This window comes from Nilaparvata lugens, chromosome 9 (genome assembly GCF_014356525.2).
Source record: "Nilaparvata lugens isolate BPH chromosome 9, ASM1435652v1, whole genome shotgun sequence".
Classification (NCBI taxonomy): domain Eukaryota; kingdom Metazoa; phylum Arthropoda; class Insecta; order Hemiptera; family Delphacidae; genus Nilaparvata; species Nilaparvata lugens.
Genome location: NC_052512.1, coordinates 6,864,254 through 6,889,676, shown reverse-complemented (window position 1 = coordinate 6,889,676; position 25,423 = coordinate 6,864,254). Strand labels below are relative to the sequence as shown.

General features: G+C 33.8%; 1 protein-coding gene across 1 annotated transcript in view; it reads left to right on the top strand.

Annotated features, from left to right (window-relative positions):
• LOC111045900 (protein PFC0760c-like) overlaps positions 1 to 25,423 on the top strand; it is an 83,828-nt gene that overhangs the window by 7,166 nt on the left and 51,239 nt on the right. Inside the window, exons 3-5 of the mRNA XM_039435450.1 lie at positions 2,826 to 3,065; positions 5,079 to 5,129; positions 9,496 to 9,573. Coding sequence (XP_039291384.1) covers positions 2,826 to 3,065; positions 5,079 to 5,129; positions 9,496 to 9,573 — 369 coding nt within the window. The remainder of the gene's footprint in view (positions 1 to 2,825; positions 3,066 to 5,078; positions 5,130 to 9,495; positions 9,574 to 25,423) is intronic.

Sequence of the window (25,423 nt, the reverse complement as noted above, 5' to 3'; positions counted from 1 at the left end):
TAGGAAATTCACGTATGACGCATCATCACGTCTGAACTACTGAACTGATCGACTCGACATTTTGCATATAGATTCTTTATTTACCGATGGTGGTTATAGGCCTATTTCCAATAATTCTTCAAGATTCCACTACGTCAAGTGGTTAGAACGCAAATAGTACAGTGCGTCTTATCGCTTTTAGTTCCCCCTCTCTCTCTCTCTACCTAGCTCTGTTTATCTCGGAGGAGGAGGAGAAGGGTGCTATCTCCCGGCAGAGCTGGCTGAAGACCCTCAGTCATCGTTAAAACCGCATCATTACAACCGCACATTTAAGTCAATCCGCATTTTATGTATTTTCCTCGGTCCTCCGTATTTTGTAAACCCCTCAAAGTTAACCCGCGCTGTTTTTTTTCAGTTTGTCATGTCAAGTTTTTGATTAGAACTGGCAGGTAACCCGTGCTTCGCAAGGGTCTATTTTAAAACTTGTCAGGTGAATCTTGAAGAGTTTAAAGTAGACCTAGAACCATCCTTGGTTGATTAAGAATCTATTTACAAAATTTCAAGTCGATCAGTCCAGTTGTTCAGACGTGATGTTGCGTCATACGTGAATTTCCTAGATTGTAGTTCTATATTAAAACATAATTATTTTATGGACATCTCAATTTTATATTCATGTTCCATGAATGAAATTTTAACATCGATTAATTCTGAAAAATCTAGAAGTAAAAATCAAATTTGAGCTTAGAGGTGCATGAGATTGATATTTTTAGAATCTATGTGCAAAATTTGGAGATCAAAATCATTCCCGTTTTTCCGGTATGTAATCCACAAGTTGACATGTTTTGATGCGAACAAACAAAGAAGCACTACTCTACTCTCTCTTATTATATACTAGCAGGTAACCCGTGCTCCGCAAGTGTCTGTTTTGAAACTTGACAAACTGGAAATTTGACCGAGTGGAATCTTGAAGAGTTTGAAATATGCCTAGAACCATCCTCGGTTAATTAAGAATCTATATGCAGAATTTCGAGTTAATCAGTCCAGTAGTTTATACGTGATAATTAATGCGTCAAACATAATTTTCCTATCCCGTACGTGTATGAGCTAGCTCTTCCCTTGAATACAGATAAGTTCTTAAACTTTGTTCTAACATAATAAAGTGACAGAATTCAGATCTCATCTAGAAACCTCCCTCAACTTAATGCTAACCTGACAAAATTGGACTTGTTATTAATTTAGTTACCAATCTTAACCATCTGTTTCGAAGAGGTAGTCCAGTCTCTCTAGATTGTAGTTCTATATTAAAATATAATTATTTAATGTTATGGATATCTCTTTTTTATATTCATGTTCCATGAATGAAATGTGAACATTAATTAATTCTGAAAAATCTAGAATTAAAAATTAGATTTGAGCTTCGAGATGCAAGAGATTGATATTTTTAGAATCTATGTGCAAAATTTGGAGATCAGAATCATTCCCGTTTTTCCGGTACGTAATCCACAAGTTGACATGTTTTGATGCGAACAAACAAACAAACACTACCTTACTCTCTCTTATTATATAGAGGATAGTGGTGAATAAATAAATGTTACTTTGTGGGTATTTTTTTAATAAGGGCTGGTTTCCGGGTTCGGGATTCAGCCAAGTTCTATACTTTAACCGGCTTTAAACTATGGAGTCAGAAAATTGGCTTTCCGAGTCAGAGCGTTAATTTAGTCGAGGACTCAAATAGACCCTTGAGTTTAGAGATCACGTTAGACCCTGGAGTTTATAATTTCGCTTTCTGAGTGAAGGGCTTATAAGTCCAGGACTTGATTTAGATTCTCGCCTCTTTCCGAGTCAAGGATTTATAAAAAATCGTTTAGTCCAGAACTTGAAACAGCGTGATTTTAAACCCTCAACTGGGGTAGGGTTTAAATTGAAGTTCTAGACTTTACTGAGCAAATACAATTCAGTTATTATTTTGGAGTAGATGTTTAGCAAAATAAATGTCATGGAATACCTAAATTATTTGAATTAGTCCATCTAAATTCATAATTTATAATTCGGAAGTTTATTTTGGAATAAAGTTCTACATGATATGCGTAAAAAACTAACCTTATTTTACGACTGTGACATAACCTAGAAATGTTCAAAGAAAATAATACAAGGATTGCCTTGGAATGGACATCATCACATCTCCCAATGTGAATATTATTAATCAATGGCATATTCAACATATTGATAATGATAATAATAATAAATTTTCATTCAGTTTTTTCAAAACAAATACATTTTCCAACTCAATAAGTAGCATACTAAAATTGTTATTCCAAAATCAATGGCAAGGGTCAATGATAAATAATAGCACAACGTAAAATGAAATGTTTATTTTTCTATTCATGTTTCAAAAGGTTAGGTTTTGCTTTGAATTTATAGATCTACACAATACAAAGAAATCGAAACGTATTTTCACAAAATAATTGTTACAAAACAGTTTGGAGAGCATTTGAATTATCCCGCTGCAATCAGCTGTTTTGCTATAGGCCTACTGCCAACAATACAAAAGCAAAATATTCAGAATTTCCCTCATGTTTACTGCGTTAAAGTCCTGGACTCAAATAAGTCGAGAACTTAATAGACCACGGAGTTTAGAACATAAACTCGTGACTCAGAAAGTTGATTTAGACCCGAGAGCTTATTTCAGTCCTGGACTCTGTAAGTCCAGAACTTATAGATCCCGAGCTCGGAAACCGGCCCTAAATGATAACAGTGCAAAATAACTTGAACAAGAACAATAGAACAAATATATATAACCAACAACAAAATGTGGAACAATTATATATTTGTATTACACATTCCAGTCTCAGATGCTACCTCGAGAAAGACCAGAAGACCAGTCATAACTGGGTTATTTTCCAAGAGGATGTTTAGAGTTGCTCATGGGTACTGTTGTCCTCCTGAGAAGCGACCCACTCCGATCTGTTGTCCTGAGAAGCCACCCACTCCGATCTCGAAACCTCCCGTCCTCCTGATGTTCTTTACCAACTTCTTCTTTATCATGTTCTTGGTCACAATGGCGTTTTCCTTGTCGGGAAATGAAGGTAAGCTGAATAATCTAAAATGATAGATTCAGAATACTCTGAATAACCTAGATTTTGATTTGGACTGTAGTCAGTGGCGAAGCTACCTATAACTAAAAGGGGAGTCTAAGAACACTTAAGCTTACCGCTTGTCTTTCAAAGCACAATTTTATTCAAAAGACGAAGAAGAAAACAGAGTTTGATGCAAATACTTCACCAGATCATTACACTCATTCATTGTATAAGTATTAAAAAATAAGCAATTATGCTAAAAGTTCAACAAATCAAGGATAAAATTCCAAAATTGAAAAAGGATTTGGTTTCATTATTGTTGAGTAAACCAAAGCAAACTGCAAAACCGAGTTGTAGGTTAAGAGCAAGCCAAGTGTTAGACGAGCCACAAACCAACTGATTTATTTGAAATTGAAATCTTCAAATTTTTATAAGCATCGATGTTTGAAGACGATTGTTTCGATGTCGACCGTTCGATACATCGAGATCTAGACATCGATATAGACTGAACTCGAACTATGAACACAGTTGGAGTCTAGGCTTGAAGTCCTACTACATAGCTATGGTGCTACGTCACGTTGTCATAGCAGCCATACAATACGCCACGCCCATTATGAATGAATTGAGAGTCTCCTGAGTTGGAGGCTCACCATGCGAATGAATAGATAGCTATAGCCAGTCGGCTGTCGGCCGGACAGAGAGCCACAGAACAGTTTGAAAGTTGGTCTGGCCAGTTCTTTTCTAAATTTGCAAAGAAATTTATGCTAATAAAAAATAATATTCACATCAATAATAATTAATTTTGGGGAGTCTCAGACTCTTAGATTCTCCTTCAGCTTCGCCACTGACTGTAGTATAAATTTGAAAAGAGGCAGTTTTGGGCATAAGCCTGTTGTTCCTTCTCATATGAGTGTGATAATTGTACATGACTAGATAAATAGATATCTAATCAAATTTATTGCAAGTGGTTGGATGCCAGTAAAATGAGAGTATTAAGCCTGGTTTTCACTAGTAGGTTAGTGGTCGAGTAGCTGGCATGCTAACTCTACTGAGCCAACTCTTCTTCTTCGATGGCGCTACAGCCCAAATCGAGCCCTGGCCTCCTCAATACTGCGCCTCCATCCATCACCATCAATTCCTGATGCGAAGAAGTTCTGCAGCATCCTTTGAGATGCCATCCAACCATTTCAGTCTTGGCTTTTCCACCGGTCTTCTGCCTCCTGGTTGTCCCATATATATTTTTCTGGGAGATCGAGTGTCTGGCATCCGCTCCACATGCGCTGCTCATCTTTAGCGGCTCAGTCTGACATCTATACAGACAGGGGCGGCTCTTTATAAAGTGCAGCTAATTCATTGTTGAACTGAGTCTGAATTCATTCACTGAGCCAACTCTACTTTACTTAATTGGTCGAATAACTGTTTTCACAACAGTTGAGAATAGTAGCCAAAGTGTGTTGTCTAGTGAACAGAACTAACCTTTTAATGTCAATATTTTTTTTAATATATTAACACTTTGCAATAAGTAACAATACTTCTTGAACTTGATAGCCTTCGGCACGACTCTATCTACTATTATTTAATTGTTTATTGTTTTTGAAGGGACGGATTCAAGGATCCAAAGGTTCCCCACGGTAGATAAGGCAAGGTTATCACTTGCTCGGAACTTCGTCATAAACATCAGCTCACAAAGTCTACAGAAGTGTTTGAAGCCATTTTAAAGATTTATTTTCGTACGAAATCGATGTTACGCTTTTATTCTGAAAATGACAACATCAAAGGTGCACACTAGAAGAAAAACTAGATTCAAAATTACCTTAATTAGATTAGTAATAATATTGTAAATTATTACTAGATTTTGAACCAACTTGAAAATTACTTGGAATTAGCAATCTCTAGCTGATTATCCAATCGATCCAATAAAACAATAAAAATAGTTATAAATTTGATTGATTTTATTGTAGAATTATTTTTGTACGAATCCTTGTTCTGGTTCGATTTATAACATATTCTTCTGTTTGCCAGGTACTTTATTAAAGTTGTTGAACATTAAGAGATGTGATTCTACAAAACCTGGTAAGCTATTACTTATTCATGTTGGGTAAATAGTAAAGTTTTGTTTATTTTAGTTTAATTTTTGTGACAGAAAGCTGTACAATGAAGCAGAGCTTGCTCAGCATGTGACACGTGACACGTCAGAATGTTATAATCTCACATTCAATAGAAACAATGATTTGAGAGGTGGGTCTCTATAGTCAGATCCACGTTATAATGGCAGTGTTGAATTAGCAATGGTATTGCTATCCTTGTCTATCATTCAACAAACTAGATAGCGCTATCTCTTTATCGCTTTGCTCTGTTGCTATATCGTCTTTTAACAATGTAGAATTAATAACTAAGCTATTGGTGTCAACGCAGCTTTACTCTGTGACTGCCTAAAGTTAATATTATCAATTTGAATTTACAATTCGAGACCGCAGCTCGGAAAAAGAAGACGATGATTAGCTCATAATATCGGGGACCGAGCTTTGCTCTAGGTACTAAAGCATAAAACATTTATTACGAAAGAATAATAACATTCATAGTTTATACAGAAATGTTCTATCTAATCACAGTAAATTGAGTTTAATTCCCAGAGGAATACAAAAATTTCTCTCACAAAGGCCCGGTTGCACAAAAGCCGGTTAAATTTTTATTTTGATTAATTTCACGTGAACCAAATCAGAGAAGACCATTTAAAAAATATGGATATACTGGAATTAATCAGGATTGAAAAGAACCCGGCTTTTTCGCAACCGGCATCAAGTACCTGATTGAATGATTACAAAAGTTCAACAGCTGAGTCATAATTTTGACATAGTCCCACACACATGAACTCGCTCACTCACTTCCATCATCAACAGACGATGAAATAATTATTAGCTGCTGTTTTTCCAAGGATAAATAATAATTATCCTTTTAGTGTCTTTCAGTGAGTTTTCCCAGGGATGAGACCTAGTGCAATCGAATTTTTATATTATAAACCTACTATGTTCTGAATTTCGTGAGAATCGTTAGAGCCGCTATCGAGATCCGGTGAAATACAAACTTCTAAACATATAAACAGAAATTGCTCGTTTAATAGTATAGGATTAACAAAATATTCCATCCTTATGATGAAAATTCATTGACCGAGCGAAGTGAGGTCTAAGATTCAAGTCGACGGTTTGGCATTTCTCTTAATGTTTAAATGTTTATATGTTGCACTTTTACGGCGAAACGCGGTAATAGATTTGCATGAAATTTGACAGGTATGTTCCTTTTTTAATTGCGCGACGACGTATATACAAGGTTTTTGGAAATTTTGCATTTCAAGGATAATATGAAAGGAAAAAGGAGCCTCCTTTATACGCCAATATTAGAGTGAAAATAAGACTATAGAATATTATTCATCATAAATCAGCTGGCAAGTGATTACACAGATGTGTGGAGAAGCCAGTCTATTGCTGTGTTTCCATAAGGTCTATAGTTTCAATCAGGTACTTGTGGATGAGAATACTGCGTGAGGTCTACTGTTCACAGAACTACTAGTTATGAAATTATTGAAAAATATAAGTTCTTGCTTGATAAAATATAATTGAGTATTTTAAACGAGAATTAACCGTTAATATTACATCAATAAACCTGTATCAGCTAACGTCTATAGAAGGCATTAACAAGATAGAGGAACGTTTTTCTCCTATTTTTCTCCACTGCCATTATAACGTGGACCTCACTATAGCCAACACTCCCTCACCAGAACAACTCGAAATAGTCAGCAAGTGAGTAAACTATCATTCATGTTAGGGGGGTAAGCACCCTCCACTCTGCCGGAGGTCAGCTCTATTACATGCCATACTTTTTGTTCGTGATCCTGGTCGCTGGTTCGAATCCCGCCGGTATGCATTAACATAGAATAGAATAGAATTTATTGTTTCTCATAAACAACAGTACAATATTACAAGAAAAAAACAAAACAAAGATATTAAGTTATTAGCCAAATTTATCAAATTCTATGGCTCAAAAATATAACAATGTAAGAATACAAAGAAATATTTCTCATTCAAACATCGCCATATGCAGTCACAATAATATAAACAAAAGTTATTAGCTACATTCTCCAGCTACTTAATGCTAAAAAAACTATTATTAAAAATCCATATTTCTTTTAAATAACGAAACAATACATAATGTAATATACTTCATGTTACAAAATTATATTACTACTTAATTAGCCAATCATACTGTTTGGTACAAGAAACAATAATGTGTGGTACCCCTGTAATGAAAATTGTGTTGGGGTTACCAAACTTGATATTAGCAAAAAATAAGAGTGAGTCAAGCCCGATACTCACTTAATCACAAACAAATTTCTTAAAAAAAATAACAAAAATAAATCTTGAAAAAATAAAAACATTAAGTGTCACTAGCCCAATGATCTAATCCAATTCTCAATATCAACTATGCTCATCAAAAATTGCCTGAAATATATTTTTCCAATAAATGTTTTGACCTCAAATTTTCCTTAGTTGGATTAATTTTATTCGACATTTTTATAGCTAAGTATTCAAATAATTTTTTATATGCCTCTGTGCTTTGGTATCTCAGTTGTCTGGGTATTCCGCAATCTTTGAGAATATATATTAATTTTACTCACTGAATTACCACTTCTCAAATAGAAAGCCCTCATTACACGAAATACATATAGATGTCTTAAAGGAAACACAAGCAGTTGAGAAAAAAGAGGTTGAGCATGTTTTCAACTTCCTTTGAACAGCATTACTCTACTAACTTTTTTTTGTGTAATAAACAGTGGTCTCACAGATGAATAATAAGTACCTCCCCACAATGTAGCCCCCCATACTGCAATTTAGAGTTTACTAATGCATAGTAAACTCTGATCATCTTATCAAATCACCCACGCACAAGCTAAAAGCACAAATTAGCATCATCTGCAATAAACAATAAAATTAAAAAGCATCATTACTTACTATTAAAACAATACTGACAGTTTCAAGTAAATTTCGCTTCCTGAATTTCCCCACATTTTCAGTAAGTTATTTATGCCCGGTTGCAGAGTCGTCACATAAAGTTAAAATCAGGTAGGCCTATTCAACTTATTCATGAAGCCATAACTCCACTTCTCGTTGCACAGATGTCAACATAAACTATAGCTCCCATAAAACTAAAAATGCCCAACTAAACACATGATTTCGTTGCACAATCGTCAAAGAGAACCTATTTATGTCTCCAATAGCTAAAAACGGTCATTTAAGTGATGGGCCCGAAGTCGTGCTGTTAAATCCAATATCTACTCCCGCCAAATGCATTTTAGAGGTTGTGATAGCTTTTTTTGGAAGATATTTATGAAAAACCATCTCTAATATTGTCGCTAAATATGGTGAGAAATCTCGCCAAAAGCCAAGATTCGCCATATTATGGTTTATCAATTTCATGTGAGGTCTTTTAGGTCTGTTGACAGTGATGTCGATTGAAACTTTCCCCGATGCCAAAATATTGATTGGATAGAAGCATGTACGGAAATGTACGGAAAAAAGTGAATAGAGCTGCAGTGTGACTTATGTGTGATGCTAATTCGAGTTATAGCTAAATGGGCATTGAAGGAATTAAAATTATTCTTATTTTCAAGCCCACGTGAGATTTTAACTCGGAATTGAAAGTGCGAGGGTGATTTGATGAGATGATCAACGTCCATGCCTACCGGCGGGATTCGAACCCGTGACCAGGTAGCGCTATCAGACTATGTAATGCCATAGTCGTCTTGGCTATCCTGGCCGGCAGAATAGAGATTATTTCGAATCGGTTTCTCTTCCGAATTCACATATCTAAAATAGCCTAGTCCAAGTGAGGTTTAAACAAAAATTCACAGTGGACATATAAACATCTGGACAGAAATTGCTCGATTAATAGTATAGGATTAACAAATAATTATTCTATCAACGAAACATAACTCGATAATGTACTGAGTGATACAGTAGTGTCATAAGAAACAGTAACAGTAACATAAGAAACATACAGTAGTTATAAGAAACAAACTTTAGAAGTATGGTCTCACAAGGTGTCAAATTATCAGTTATATATACGATAACCGAAAAACTTCTATAAAAGAAACAATCTTGGGTTCTTCCAAGAAAATATGAAAATTGTTTTTGCTTAAAAAAACAGACTGGACAAATTTGACTTTGAGAGATTGAATCTGGCTAGGAAAACAGTACAGTATAAAATTAGGTTAGGGAAAGCTCATCATCCATTCCTATAAATGTGGTTGATAAATCATACGTTGTGCTTATTTTCATTTATGATAACTATTATTCTCTGCTAAAATATCCATCGACTGTTGAACAATAAGTGAGCTTTAAGTTGAATAATAATTATTCTCATTATCGAATAATTTCTATTTCAGGAGGTGGAATCGTTGGAACTGGAGACTGCCCAAGGATATTGACTTTGGCTGAGAAGAGAATAGAATATATGAGATTAGGTAAGCTTTCCCATTTCTATACTTACTTACTCACCAATTAGGTATATGATATATTTTTTTCTCTTTATTTTTTCTTATCTACAATCCATCCGTTCCATATCCAGATTTTACCTAAGCCTTATATAATAGTATATTTCGCACCTAGGGTCGAAAATGTACGTTTTCCGGCTCGAGATCGCGGTTTTCAAGTTCGAGACGAAGTCGAGAACTTTAAGCGTTTGAGAGCCGGAAAAACATTTTTGTCCGTGTTGCGAACGGTATTTTTCGCCACACCAAAAAAAAAAAAATAATAATAATGTTAAGTTGGCAATTTTGAAAGCAAAATTTTAAGGTTATGCTACTTTAAATCATACAATGTTAATGAGGTTATGATAGTATCATCGTATTCTATTATTCGGTATCAAAACTACAAAATAATTCATATCAAGTTATAGAAATGATCTTTATTGATAGTTTAAATACCTATTTAATTATACTAGATACATAAATACATATTAAATTATAAAAAATAAGCATTATTGACAGTTAATTCTTTGTTTTTCACGTAAAATAAATTATAAAATCATTATACTTTTTATACAACAAATCTCTATTATTTTATTCTTTATTATTTAAATAGAAGTCGAATGTGCAGTTATGATTGTTTGAGAACATGAATCCTCTAGCAGATTCTACTACTTTTTTCTGAGAGGTCAAATGTACATTCAAATTGTTTGTATTTACAGTCTATTCTGATTGGTTCTCATGACATTTAATCTCAAATATTTAACAGACTTCTGTGCAATCTGGCCTTATAATACAGTATTATAAATAATACTTCCAAAATAAATAATAATTTATCCATTTATCGGATGAAATCCATTTACCAGATAAAAGCGCTTTGCGCCCGGTGCAATATCTCATGGATAAATGGATGAATCGAATTTTCATTACTATTTTGAAATAATGTGATGAAAAAAATTAATATAATTGCATGTTTCACAGTTTTGTCTCGAATTACTCAAAATATATCTAAAAAATTGATTGAAATTTAAAAAAAAGTAAGTACGGTAACTAATTTAAAAAATAGCTAATAAAAGTCGAAATTCATCGACAAAAAAAAGTGTCATTGACCGAGATTCGAACCTTGATCATGTTAATCACCGAATTATGAGTACTGATGTATTACGCCTTTACGCTCTCGGCCATTGTGTATTGTTGAACAAAGGGGCCTGACTCATAAGACTAAGAAGACACGTAATACTGTACTGTAAACTAGACTTCTAAAGTTTACTTCACTCCTAAAAAGCGTACAACAGACTTTGGCTCATGACTTATATTATTAAAATTAATATATTATCTGTCTCACAATAAAATTTTCACTCTGAATTAAGTCAGGTAACGTATCTAGGCTACTACTATAATATAGTGTATAGTGGCAAATTTGAAGCCAGATTGCCGGCATTTTCACAACAAAATATTGCTCTGAAAATAGTTAAATCATAGAGAAAACATTCGAAGATTCAATCTTGAGTGGGCCTAATGTTTTCTCTATATGGTTTAATATTAAAGAAATATATTATCTAACAGTTTTAATAATGAATTTCGGAAAAATTACTAGGAATTTTCAGTCAAGGATGAGTTTCACCAGTTGGCTTACCTTAAACTTCAGAACTCTGCTGTATTTTCTTATTATTATTGTTGATTGTATTGCATTAAGAAGTGGAATTCGATAATAAAAAGAAACAATAATTGTTAATAATTATTATTAATTTTAAATATTGATGCAATTATTGTACTTTGATTTCAAATTCAATTCTTCACTTTTAAATACTAGCGATACGTACCTTTCTGACAATGGACAATGCAGCCAACATTATATATGTTGAGGCTATTTATAAATATTAAATTATGAAACAGTAATTTATAAAATATATTGTAGACATAATACCGCGATTCACGATACATAATTATATAGATTGTTACAGTCGTTATGAGATTATCTCTCTATGATTTGTGAGATCGGACACGATCAGCTGTTATTCAAGGTCATTTTACAGCCCTAGGGCCGTAAAGTTTTACCGGCCTGGTCGGAAAACAATCACTTTCAGCCTCCATATGACGCACGTAAACCAGCTCATTACATCCAAGTGTGGCGAAAACACATTTCTATTTCATATAGCCTTACATTATATGAGAGAGAGCAGAGGCAATGTAGGTTCAGATGAGTTTGTCAAATTAAAGTGAATCTGTTACATCTTTATACTGAGTGAATCTGTTACATCTTTATACTGTAAAATTATAAAGTGATTGCAAATTGAATAATTCGGAGGGTACGAGAGAGAGAGAGTGATACACCCATCGTTTCTCTGTCTCTCGCATAAGCTTAAAGATTGTGCAAACTACTAGGTGGAAAAAAACAGATGGCTCAAAAACAGATGGCCCCATGCGTTATCTCCTATTCTCGCTTACTCGCACCATATCTACTGCTTTTTCCTCTATTACGAAAGCCATGTGAAAGAGAATCAGTCGTGAGTTCCTTTTTAATCCCGCCTTCCTATACTGCCAGTTGAAGTGAATCCATATTATTCACTTTATATGTCACTTTATATGTGGCTTGCACCCAACTCGAGCCTCCTGGCACGTTGACGCTTTTCCTCTATTGCAAAAGCCATGTGAAAGAGAAATCAGTCGTGAGTTCCTTTTTAATCCGTCATTTGTATACTGTACTAGTGAAACCATTTATGCTTCTCTCCACGCAGCGATCTCTGCATTACGAATGCCGAGTAAAGGAGAGAAATCATGTCGTTCTCCCCTTTGATCGTCGTACGCTACTGCCAGTTTAAGTGAATCCATCATCCACCTCAGCAGCTATGCCTTAGTACATCGCTTCTCACAAGTAGCAGTTTGAGATTGCCAGATGGCCCCATGCGTTATCTCCTATTCTCAAATCACCATATTTCTAAATTCCTTTTTGCTATTATCAACAACGAAATAAGCTATTTTGAACCATCTCTTATCACTGAAAATCCAATGTTCCCGGTTCACACACCTAGCAATGAGATTTCGCTACAACTCTTCACATTCCTGCAATATCAATTATAATTATTCCACTGTCACCAATCTTTAATACTGCTGGCTTTTCTATGATTGAGATAACTACGATAATAAATACAATTGCTGTAGATTGAAGATTCCTACAGCATTCCCTGTTATGACATTTATGACATGTTCTGTATTTTATTTTACTGAGTAGGCTCAATCCAGAAATTACTTGAACAGAAATAAACGAGTTACGATTTTACTTCTCAACAACCATTAATGATAATGTAGATGACAAGATTTTTTAACAACAGAGTTTTAGCTGGTTCTATCTAGTTTTCAAACCCTGTGTCAACGCTACATAAATTCGTTCAAGAAAATATTTATCGTAACTACATTAATGCATCAAACTCTCAAGAGACCGATGCATTTTTTCAACATCGAGTTCAATGCATTACTTTCAAGTATAAATAAAAGTGCCTATAGGCTCCTGACAAGAGACAACTATTATTTGATAAATTAATATCATTGATGTCACCAAAATTGTGCATCAGAGTTGAAGCAAAATTAGATGAAGTTGCACTGATGTAAAGATGTAGAAAGTACTTGAAGGTGATTGTTAAAAATGAAAAGCAAGTAGATTATTTGAGTAACAAATTAAGACTGGTAGTAATATTATGGAAGCAGATTTAGACAGAACTTTTTTCTATCAAAGGAAAAATGAAAGCTATTGATTATAGTTATATTTGAGTAATTATGCAAGTAGGTATTTAGATAAGTGTAAGACACATGTAAAGACAACCTTGATGTATCCCTTCCAAGTCAAATGAACGTCGTGATTCAGATTAAGTTGGTGAAAGCACAAGTGGCTATTGTTGAGAGAAGCAAAGCGATTATTTGATTTCAGGTGATATGCATATCTAGCTAGAACTAGTTTTTTTTTTTTTTTTTTTTTTTTTTGAAAACCACAGAGACATTCGGGGAACAGCAACTAGCAGAATTTTAAAATACAAATTTGAGAGAGAGAAACTCTCTTCGATCATAGTGACTTGTGATCACAATCCCTTACACTTGGGAGATTTGTCTATCAAGAGGAATAATTTGTCTCAAATGCTATAAGGAACATAGATTCTCTATCAATTGAGTTTCTGTCACAAGCAAGGAAAAACTTTTATGGAATACTGTAATAACACCGCATGCTGGAAAATTAAGATTACAATATGATGAAAGTAAGATTCAAGCAATCTTTTTGGTACGAATTTTTTTTTGTTGTTAGCATCCTTTGTTAAACAATAAATACGTGTAGAGATTTGGTTAGTTATGAGTTAGTTCTATGTCTAGTTAGATGTACACTTTCAACATGAATTAGATTACAGTTCTCCAGATAAGTATGAATAGCTTTTTTCATCTCACTACTCTCAACCCACAAAGTTAGAGTGAAAAAACACTATAATTTCATTGGCTTCAGCTGTTGTGCAATATTCTCACTCACAGTGTTGGATAATTCTTCATTTTGGAGGAAAGTGTGATATTTCATAGTTTCTCAAGAAAGACTTTGAGAAGAATAGATTTATAAAATTAGAATCAAGCTGGGTGAAAAGATTCATGCATGAGGAAAGAGATACTGATGTAATAGTCAAGTGACTTATTTAGAAAATAGCATTGCTAACACTTTGAACTTACACCTCATGAAAACAAAAGCATATAGTTTTGACAAACAAACAGCAACTTTATTTTCTAAAATTGAATTTGAACTATACGATACTTTGCTTGTTGCTGACACGGGTTAGAATCATTGTTACAAATCCATATAAACGCCTGTGTATACTGAAAAAACAGAACACCAGTCTCTCCTTGTTTTAACTGTTATTTATTCTTCACTTGTCGTTTTCACTCAGCTAACAAATAATATTAGTTGAATGACATATAACCTATAGGAAAATTTCAATGCAAAACCTGCGGATTACCGAATCTTGAATGATTTTGCTTCTTCCTTTATCAGAAATATTAGGAAAACTATACATTTATGTTGACTCAGTGCATAAATTCAACCTTGAATATGCAAGTATATTATCTGAAAGATTACAGAAACATGATACATAACAAATAGACAGAAAACTTTTCTGTGTAATTACAAATATTACTAGTCTATTACTCACAGCCTTTGCTCCAAAATCCACTCAACTGAACATCTAAAACTGAGTTTTTTTTCATCATGATAACATGAGAAGCAGAGTTAGAGTGGAGGATAAGGAGAAGGAGAGTGAGAAGGAGGAGCACACAGCAAATCAAAGGTTAGTTATTTGATGAAACTATTTGATAAATTATACTAATAGATCTGTTCACATTACAAGAGTTGGAAATTACTGATTCAGTTAATAGTTATACTTGCATATTAACTTGTTGAATCACTGTTTGATTCTGTAATATGAAAGCAAGAAATAATAATACTCACTTTGAGATTCCATGTACTGGTAAAACACAACAAGAAACTCTCTCATATGCAAGTGTAGTGAGAGTCAACCTTGGAAGATATGCTCAAATTATTCTCTCAGTCAGATCTTACTTCAGACAGCTTCAGCATCATGAATCTCTAAGATATAAGAACCCAATTCAACTTATACTGACAGATTAAAGTGAATCAATCCCAGTCTAGTATAGATAAGAAACTCTTTTGTAGATGTGCTAAAACCCTATTACTCTTTAAGTTTCTCGTTCTAGAGTTAGTTGCAAGGATGTTTTCAAATATTCTTTCCAAATTCATGTTAATGCATAACAATATTAGCTACAACTATTGACAACTGCTTTTTTCATATCATATGCACTTCAAAAAATATTTTCTCAGTCTATATTATGTAAATTCATTTATAATTGTATATAAGTGTAAAAAACCAGTATATATTGTAATCTACACGAATAAAGCATTCTCTCATTAGCTTTATTTATTTATTTATTAGATAGAGCGAACAATACAATAGTTGGAAAAGAAAAAACAGGCTATTGCCCAAAACTTCTTCAATTTCCTGATTTTGTCACAAATCGTTCAAATATTATGTTCACTTCAATTTCAACATCAAATCTTCAATCTGAAACTATGAATCAGAATAAAACAAAGAGTTTCAAATTTAGATAAATTGATAATGAAACTTGCGTTAAAACAAAAACTTCAAATATTCATACTGTTTTTGTTAAGAAGTTTGATGAAACTTCTATAGCAATGATTAAACCTTTCCTTGTCTGTATGACATCTCAAGTAATTGAAGCATTTAATTTGTTACAAAATTTGGTTCTCAAGCACTATCTCAGATCTATCTAGTGACTTTCCTTTAAACGCTATGAGCTTGAATTTTTCTTTTTTCATCATGTCAAAGTCCATACCAATCCTATTTGAAATAAGTAAATGTGCTTAAATTTTAAACCATTTTCAGCAAATACTAAATTAAATAAGAGATTTGTTTTTCCCCCCAGCACTGGGAGATATAATTAACATTCTTGCATTGTGAGGTAGTAGCTCTCCATTTTTACAAAATGCAGGCTTTTCTTTATTTGTAATTAATTTATCAAAGTTAACAATTGGTAATTGACTCATGATTACAAACGTACAGAACGTGATCTGATAAGGTACTGAAAATTTTTACAATAGTTAGAACAAAGCCACTGGTATTTAGAACAATGACCAAGGGCATGATGACGCTACATGTATAGAGAGGCGTTTCCCAGAGATTGGAATGCAGGCCAACACTCTCCACCTCCTCTCCTCCTCATCATCAAACAGATTATGGATGTTCAAAAGATTCTTATATTACGAAATGAGAACCAATGTTTGATGAGGAGCTATTATATTTTCAACGAATGTACATCATGATATTTACACTGAATGGAATGTATTTACAATAGATTATTTACAATAAATGTACATGATATTTACAATAGATTATTTACAATAATGTACATGATATTTACAATAGATTACAAAAGATTATTTTTCATCTAATAGTTGATCTTTACTAGGCGTTGAAAACCCAATCCATTTCACTAACAGTCCTTTTTTATCACGTTTTAATATGTTTTCAATCAAATACACCTGTCTCTCCGTTTCGTTTAAATTGCGTTTTTTTTTTTTAATTTCTTCTGCATTAAACCTACCACTAATTACTTCTCCGTTTAGATCTTGCAAGCTATACGTTACAGGTTGAGAAGGAAATATAGAGTGTAATCAGACTAAACCGCCTTCATATATTATTCTAACTTACACATACCTTTACAACTAGAGTAGCTTGGTTTAATTCAATAAATCAACAATCATAGAATGAGAAACATTTATTTTTGATAATTCTTTACATAATTCATTAAATATGGTATGCAATAATCAAAAATTTGTACAATATCGTCTTTATTTTTCAAACTTTTGTCAATAGTTATAATAATTTTGCATTTATTTATTCCTAACTTACAACTAATACATTTATTCCTTAAACCTCTACAAGTATTACAATTAATTTTCACATTCAAAGCTTTTAGTATTTAATAGTTTTATTCTCTCCTCAATTAACGAGTTCATCATAATCTCTGTAAAAAAGTTAAAGTTTGTACAACATCGCTGATTCGCCACACATTTTCATAATTTCAAATGTAAATCTTACACTATCAATGTTTTTATCTGTTAACCTATCATCAATGAAATAATACATTCGAATATTCAACCAACCTAATGAATTACAATAGCAAAATTCAGGAATTTCCTTTAATTCGCGTCTTCGATGTCTATCAACTATATTCTTATTTATAATATAACATACGCTTATATGTTCTGACTTCTGTTCTTCACTTTTACCAGGTTTTATAAATGTTAAATATTCCTCAAACGTTAGTCCTTCTTTTCCGAAATTATTCAATTCTAATATTGTTTTGTCAATAAGTTCGAAATAACAACATCTATATTTTTTATCGATTTTATTCGAAAAATAGTTCTTATCAAATGAAATTGAATCCATCTCCAATCTGAAATTAAACAGAATATGCTATCAATCTTGTTCTAAGCCTGTCTCATCTGAAAATCTGAAAAAAAAATTCCAGATAAGTTCATTTAATTGTTCTTTTGTTAAATGTTTATTTTTTTCTGTTATAACCTTCTTAATTTTATCGATAGACTCTTTAAGATGTGCACAATCACATCTGCATGAGCCTGGGATATCGCCATTCCCCCAGAATTTATCATATGATGTACCGTATAAATCACAAACTGAAATATGATTATAGTTATCACTATGCCAAACTCCTAATTTTTCATAGTCTCTCACAAATGTTAAATATTGTAGATTTGTCCATCCTTTTTCTGCTAACTGGTCCAATAATTGCTGATGCGTCTCCAATAGTTCAGTTAGTTCACAACGATAACTTTGTATTCTCGCCATTTTTTCTAAAGAAACAGAATCATATTTACGTAATTCATTAAAATGCCTATTTATAATATACTGAGCTTATATATTCATCAAATGATTTCTGTTCGAGAGCTCATATCTGAAAACATATTAAACTATAAGTTGGAATGATCAGCGTATATAATCAATTGTAAAATATTTACTTAGTTAGTAATTGACTCTTATCTATCCAAGACGGTTCACTAAAACCGAGACGCTTTACGAGATAACGCTTTCCAACTTTCTTTAATATTCAAGATAAACTTGCATTTCATCTAAAGTTAACTCTGATTTCTTTAATTCTTGTTCATAAAATTTGTCAGCATCCAAATCTTGTTTCAATAATTCTGTATGACCTTATTTCTCAACTATCGTACTATAAATACCACTGCATTGATCTGCATTCGTTCAGTTCGGTAGTGTCAACGGTGCAATAAACATGGATACTTCTAAGGTGTTTAATGTACCTATGCTCCGTGGTAATAAAATCAAGTCTAGCAATGAGCGGTTTGGTTTGTGGCTTCTATCAGAAAACATGTGCAATGACAACCTTGTGACTGACATTGGAAATATTGATTACACTGCTGGGGAAGAACTGTTTGTGCAGGATGACTCAAATCTTGTGGCTATTACAGAACCTTTTTGTGACAATATGATGCTTGTGAAAATCTGTGCTTTGGATGATTGTGAGGCAATGGATAAGAGACGTTTTGTTCTAAAAAAGGATATATGTGCTGCATACAACTTATATTTAAGAGGGAAATTCTCTAATATGGTGTCAGCTAAACATGCAGTCAAAGCAAAGCTGGCTTACCTATTGAACAGTGGAAGTGATATGTCTCAAAAGATTCTACAAGTGCTTCCCAATGACAATTACAACGAAGCGAAACAAAAATACCAGGAACCAGTAGGCATACCTTACAAAGTAGAGCTTGCAGATGTGCCAATTGCTACATTGATAGAAGAACTACCGAGATTATTGGAGCAGCTGAGGAAAGAGCACTTCTATCTTCTGGACTTGGACATAACACAGGACTTTGGTGGAATATTCAACAAGAATGGAATGTGTGATTTTCTAACTACAAATCATCATTTTTGTTTCCAAGGAGAATATAAAGAAGACTATAATGTGATAGTAGATAACAATAAAACTGTTGGGATTGATTGCTTGACTTGGGTTAATAGTAATGTGAGGGTAAAAATTTATAATAAGTTTGTATGTCAAATCACAAGCCCTGGTGTAAATAAGCAGTTAGGTAACCAAATTGTAGACTTTATTGAATGTGCAGATTCAAGATTAGGGAAAACTTTCACCTCTCCTACAGGTAAAATGCATGGTATTACACGTTTGGAAGCTACAATCTGTAACTATAGTTTAACAAATAGAGCCAATAGCAAAACCTTTGACCCTATTCAAGATAGCTTGTCACTCTTGAATGATAGTAGAAATTATTTCCAAAATGCTCCAATTTATTCTGTGTCCTTGGCTAAAATGTGGAGAAAACTGACAGATAATTTGAAAAATAGTTGTTGTTTGATCTATAATGATCTTCTACAGTATGTTTACTGGGGTAATAGCAATACCAGCAAATTGAGTGGAGTACAAGTAAAGCTTCCCACTGACCCACAACATAGAAATAAAATAATATCCTATGTAATCTCTGCATTTAGCTTTAATCTACTACCTATTAATTATGTGGAAATTTTCGAGGATCCATCAAACAAAAATAATATCAGTTTCTCACAAAAGTGTTATATTAAGAGTGGAGAGACTTATTTCTCCAAGTCAACCACAGTTTTCTCTACCATATCCAAAGTTGTTGACCTAGATGAGTTGGGTCTTGTAGCAACAGGTAACTTGATACCACAAGTCTTAAGAAAACGGGCAAACATAACTTGTAAGCTTCCTCCATACCCTGTTAAAGAGATACAACCCTTGTCTCCTATCTCAGTGCTATCAGCCAAGAAGCGTAAGCTAGTACTGGATGAAATTGATCTAAAACGGAGGAAAATTGAGTTTTTTGAAGCCACACAGTCATTTAGGGAACAGCATAAGCAGCTAGAAGAATTTGAGGAAGAAATAGAAAATTTGAGAGAGGAACTTGGGCCATATTTCCATTCACATTGGCGAAATTTTGAGCCTAGTGGAGTTTATAATGTGACTGCATTTACTGTGAATAATACTGGGAAATTCCCATATGTAGGTGTACTAGGGGAGAAAGATGGTTTGAAAAACGTTTACTTTGTAAAGGGCTCCCATAAAAATGTTTTCATTAATGCATACAAAGCTATCGAAACTCTCAAGAAAGAGGGTTATTTTGTAATCCCTTACACTGACAAAAAGAAATTATTTGTCTACCAAGGGAAGAGAAAATTTGTGTAATTACAGTCAATGGTATGTCAAGCTATAATGGACATACATTTCCTAGAATAGAATCAGTTAAGTTTCTCCCAGATGTTTGGAAAAACTTGGAAGACACTCCCTTCACACAAAAAGAAGTGGAGCAGTATAATAACATCACAATGCTGGAAATTAAAGGGAAAGTAAAAGTAGGACAGTGTAAAAGATTGGAAGAGTTACCACAAGGTATAGAGTTAGTCATTATTGCAATAAAAGAAGTGTACAATAGAAACAATACTCGGTATATCCTACAGTTTGAAAATGTGGAAGCATTGTATGTCTCAAACTATTGGTTAGAGGAAGAATTTGAAAAGCCGAACATAGATTTGAATTATAAAATTAGAATCAAGCTAGATGTTTTTAAATATACACCCAGTAGGAATAAGGAAAGAGTTACTTTCTGTATTTGATTTGGCCATAGATATGCTTTGATGTATGTATAATAATTTAAAAATAAAGAAAATTATTGTGACAATTGACTGTTGACATTTCCTCTCACCCCTTCTCCTGATTCCTCTCTCATTTTTTCTTTCCTGCTAAACAAGTGGAGGAGAGAGGAGGAGAACAAAGGACAATTTTTGTCCTCGGAGAAGAGGAAAATTGTGCTCGGAGGAGAACAATTGTCCTCCGAGGAGAGGTTTTGTCCTCGGAGGAGAGGAGGAGGAGAAAAATTAAGTAAAAATGAACTTACATGTGTTGATTTGACGAAATGAAATAATCGGATATGCTTCTCTCAGCTCCTCGACTCGGTTCAGGTATTGTTCCAGCTTAGCTCCTCGCCTATGATTTTCTCGATGCAGGTAAGTTTCCCTCACGAGAGCACAACTGCTTATGAGACCGAGTTGTGAGGTGAGAAAATGCTGTGAAAAACAATGAAATATTTAATAACTGTAACACTAAATATATATATTATAAATCAATTTAGTGTTATTTCACAAAAATATGAGAATATAACAAAAATTTTCACTTACAATCAAATGTTATCGTCGAGCTAAACCTCTGGGGAGTATCGGCAGTGTTCGCCAATTGTGATACACGCCTCCTTTGTGTTTCTATCTCACTCGTACAAGCCTGCAACAGACAGAGAAACGACTTGCTATATAATCGCTTTTCTCAGTGGAAAATCATCATTCACGTTAGAGAGCTATTAGTACGCGCTAAAATTCTCGACACTTTCAAAACACCATGGACAAGTCACACCGTGCATCCTTCAACTCCAACTCCAACTCCTCCACAACATTCTTATTACCAGACAGCCCGCCTCCGGAGAGGGAGCTGAACTACTGGGAACAGCAGAAGCAGCAGAAGAAGAAGCAGCAGAAAAGCCTCAGCTCAGCTGCCACCTCTGCTGCTACAGCTGTTGCCTCACCTCTGGCGCCTCCTCAGATCCCTTGAAGAAACAAGGGATCTTTGTACGTGAGAGGAGGATTCCTCCATCATCATCCCAGACAGCAGCCCTCTCCCGCAAGCTACTTGGGCACCACGCCGAGCGGCCCTCACATCGGCCCGCCCCCAAGCAGTCATGAAGCGGAGGTTGTTTGTCGACGACGATGAGGAGCCCGACGTCCTCACTCAATCAAAGGTTAGCATACAAAAATTATTATTGTAATGTACACAAAAGATTTTATAATCTATGAATCTATAATCGATAAAATCTTTTGTGTACATTACTACAAGTTCTATATGTTTACTCGAATAAATATGAAATTACTGTGAGCAAAGACTGAGCTTGACTTCTAATTGTGCTATCAAAACAATCCGAACACAGATAAATTTCATGATGGTTGTATTGTTAAACATGTTTACTAAATATGTTGCATGAAACATTCCTACTGAAACAATTTGAATTGGAGAATTACATACTGATTACATATATATGAAAAATCAAATCAATATGTTGTTTTGGTGTGAAAAAATTTTGCATGATTAATGAAAGGTGAAATATTTATGTTTTCTCTGCAATCATTTATGTTGATTGTATGAAGTGAAAAATTTTTTTCCGATAATTGAGAGTTATGTCAGAGAATTTCCAAGTTATTACTCACATTTTTTGAGTAGTGAATCTGTTGAGCGCAAGATCACTCTCTCATGTCAGAGAATTTGAGTTATTAGTCACAGTTTTGAGTAGTGAATCTGTTGAGCGCAAGATCTCTCTCTTGTATGATTTTATAACCTGAAACAAATAAGAGTCTAATGAAATATTTTTCAACAGAAACGTGCGGTGGAAAGGATGATGAGGACAGCTCCATAATGACGCTGTTACAGCAGGAGGAGGATGAAATTCTCCCCGAGGAGCACTTCCTCACTGTCATCAATAGGTACGCCCCGAAACCCTGGACTCCTCTAAGAGAGTTGATGGAGGGTACGCCTTACCCTATTGAGGACGTGAGGGAGGTCTGCAATCAACATGGACGTCGCGTGGTGCTCAAGATCCGGCTGTCAGGTCAGAGAACAACAGATGTTTACATACCTGAACGTTTCACACGCTGATCTTGACCCCCAAAGACATCCAAAATTTTAAAAGTAAATGTAAATCATTGTTACTGTTTGTCAAACATATTAATCAGTACATGACCGACATCAACATTGTCAAAATGCATAAAATTTAAATCATGATAATATATTACCATTTAACATTTTATGAATTTTATTATTACTTATTTTGTTAATAATCTTGTAACAAATTTTCGGACTTGACATTGCATCGCCTTTCGGCATTATTTTCGGACTTGACATTGCATCGCCTTTCGGCATATATTTTCGGACTTGACATAGCATCGCCTTTCGGCAATATAACCTATATCTTGTAAATCACAATTTTCAAGTATTGTGTTATTTAGTTTTGGCACAAGCCATTACATATTTTGTTTCGCCTTTCGGCAATATAACCTATATCTTGTAAATCACAATTTTCAAGTATTGTGTTATTTAGTTTTGGCACAAGCCATTACATATTTTGTTTCGCCTTTCGGCATTATAACCTATATCTTGTAAATCACAATTTTCAAGTATTGTGTTATTTAGTTTTGGCACAAGCCATTACATATATTTTCATTATAATCTATAATTTTCAAGTATTGTGTTTCCTCCACTTCACTCAGCTGAGGTTGTATGAATCTATAATTTACAAGTTTTGTGTTAAGGTGACAATTGCATCGCCTATCAGCATATACATAACCTACTTTGTTTTAAAACATTTTATTTGTTAACCACATAATTTACTTGTTATATATCAATAAAAAAATAGTATATTACTTTTAGGGTTTCAGTTAACATTTTATGAATTTACGATATTATTACTTTTAAAATGAAAATCATTTTTAATGCAAATAATGCAATTTGATAATGCAAATCATTGTTACTGTTTGTGAAACATATTATCAGTGCATGACTGACATAAACATTGTTAAAATGCATAAAATTTAAATCATGATAATTATATTACCAGTTTAACATTTTATGAATTTTATTATTACTTATAAGTTATTTTGTTAATAATCTTGTAACAATTTTTCGGACTTGACATTACATCGCCTTTCGGCATTATAACCTATATCTTGTAAATCACAATTTTCAAGTATTGTGTTATTTAGTTTTGGCACAAGCCATTACATATATTTTCATTATAATCTATAATTTTCAAGTATTGTGTTAAGGTGACAATTGCATCGCCTATCAGCATATACATAACCTACTTTGTTAACCGCATAATTTACTTGTTATATATCAATAAAAAATAGTATGTTATTCTATAAAAAGTTTTCACTCACCTATCACACTAGTATACGTGTAGAGAACTCAATCACTCACTCTCCAAGTTCATTGATGATAAGAAAAATTAAATGTGTTTTATAGAATGAAGTGTGTACGCACGCGCAAGCATGCGCATGAGCTGCAACATCGGCCGATCGCTCACTGTGTCAAGGTCGGCTCAACGCTCTGCCTTCCTTGTTGTGAAGTGAGGCCGTTGGCCTGCCACATCTGGTGTGATGCATTTCATTCATTCACGACCTTCACAAGGTCTTGTTGTGAATGTTGAGTGTTGCCCCCACACACATCTGGCTGGATTGGCATTCCATTCATTCTTATCAATATTATTGTGTTTGACTTTTTCACATCAGCTATTTGAAATGAATTTTGAAAATTCATTTCAATAGATGATCTGAATAGGAATTCAAAGTATTATTCCAAATTAATAGAAAAATTCCATTTTTTCTTTTAGATTAAGTTAGTGTAATGATTAATTAATTAACTTAGTTAATGTTCGAGCATTGAGTTGAAAGGTAATGAAAATATTGAATGTTGAGAACACTCTTTGTGCATGTTGATATTCTTCCCGTGTCAGAGGTGTGTCCGTTAAATCATTATGAAAACATTCTATTGGAGAAGTTCTTTCCAATGTACTTTCTTTCCCCAACTTCTTTTCCATGTCTGTACTTTCTACAAATTACGCACCAATACTTCCAAGGATTCAGACATAAACTTGTAGGAATCTAAAAATTTAATTTTGCCTACCGAAAGTGTCAAAATCTCTCTGACGTATTCGCGATGCAGGAAATTTCTTTTTACATTTACCGAGCGATTTCAGAATAAAATGCGAATCAAAACCGGAGAAATTATAAAATAACATGATATGTACTCCGGAGTACGTGCTGTTAAATGAGAAGTTCAGTAATTTGTTGATAGAGTGCATCACTGCATGCAATATTATATATAAGTGTGTACTGCGCCAAATGTAAGCCATTATCATTTTTACCTTTGAACAGAATCAGTCCTATTCTTGTGTTTCTGATATTTTGGACAAGCCACAAACTCGCTCTATTGGTATCCAGTGTGATCTTGATTCTGATATTTTGGACAAAGCTCAAACTCAGTCGTCGGTACTTTACGATATTGAATCAACAGTTTCTATTATGAACCAAGGAAAGCAGTACACCATCCAGAAGTCGGGAGAGGAGGGGGAAGAGGAGGTGAGGAGCAGAAACGTGAGGAGGAACAGAAACGTGAA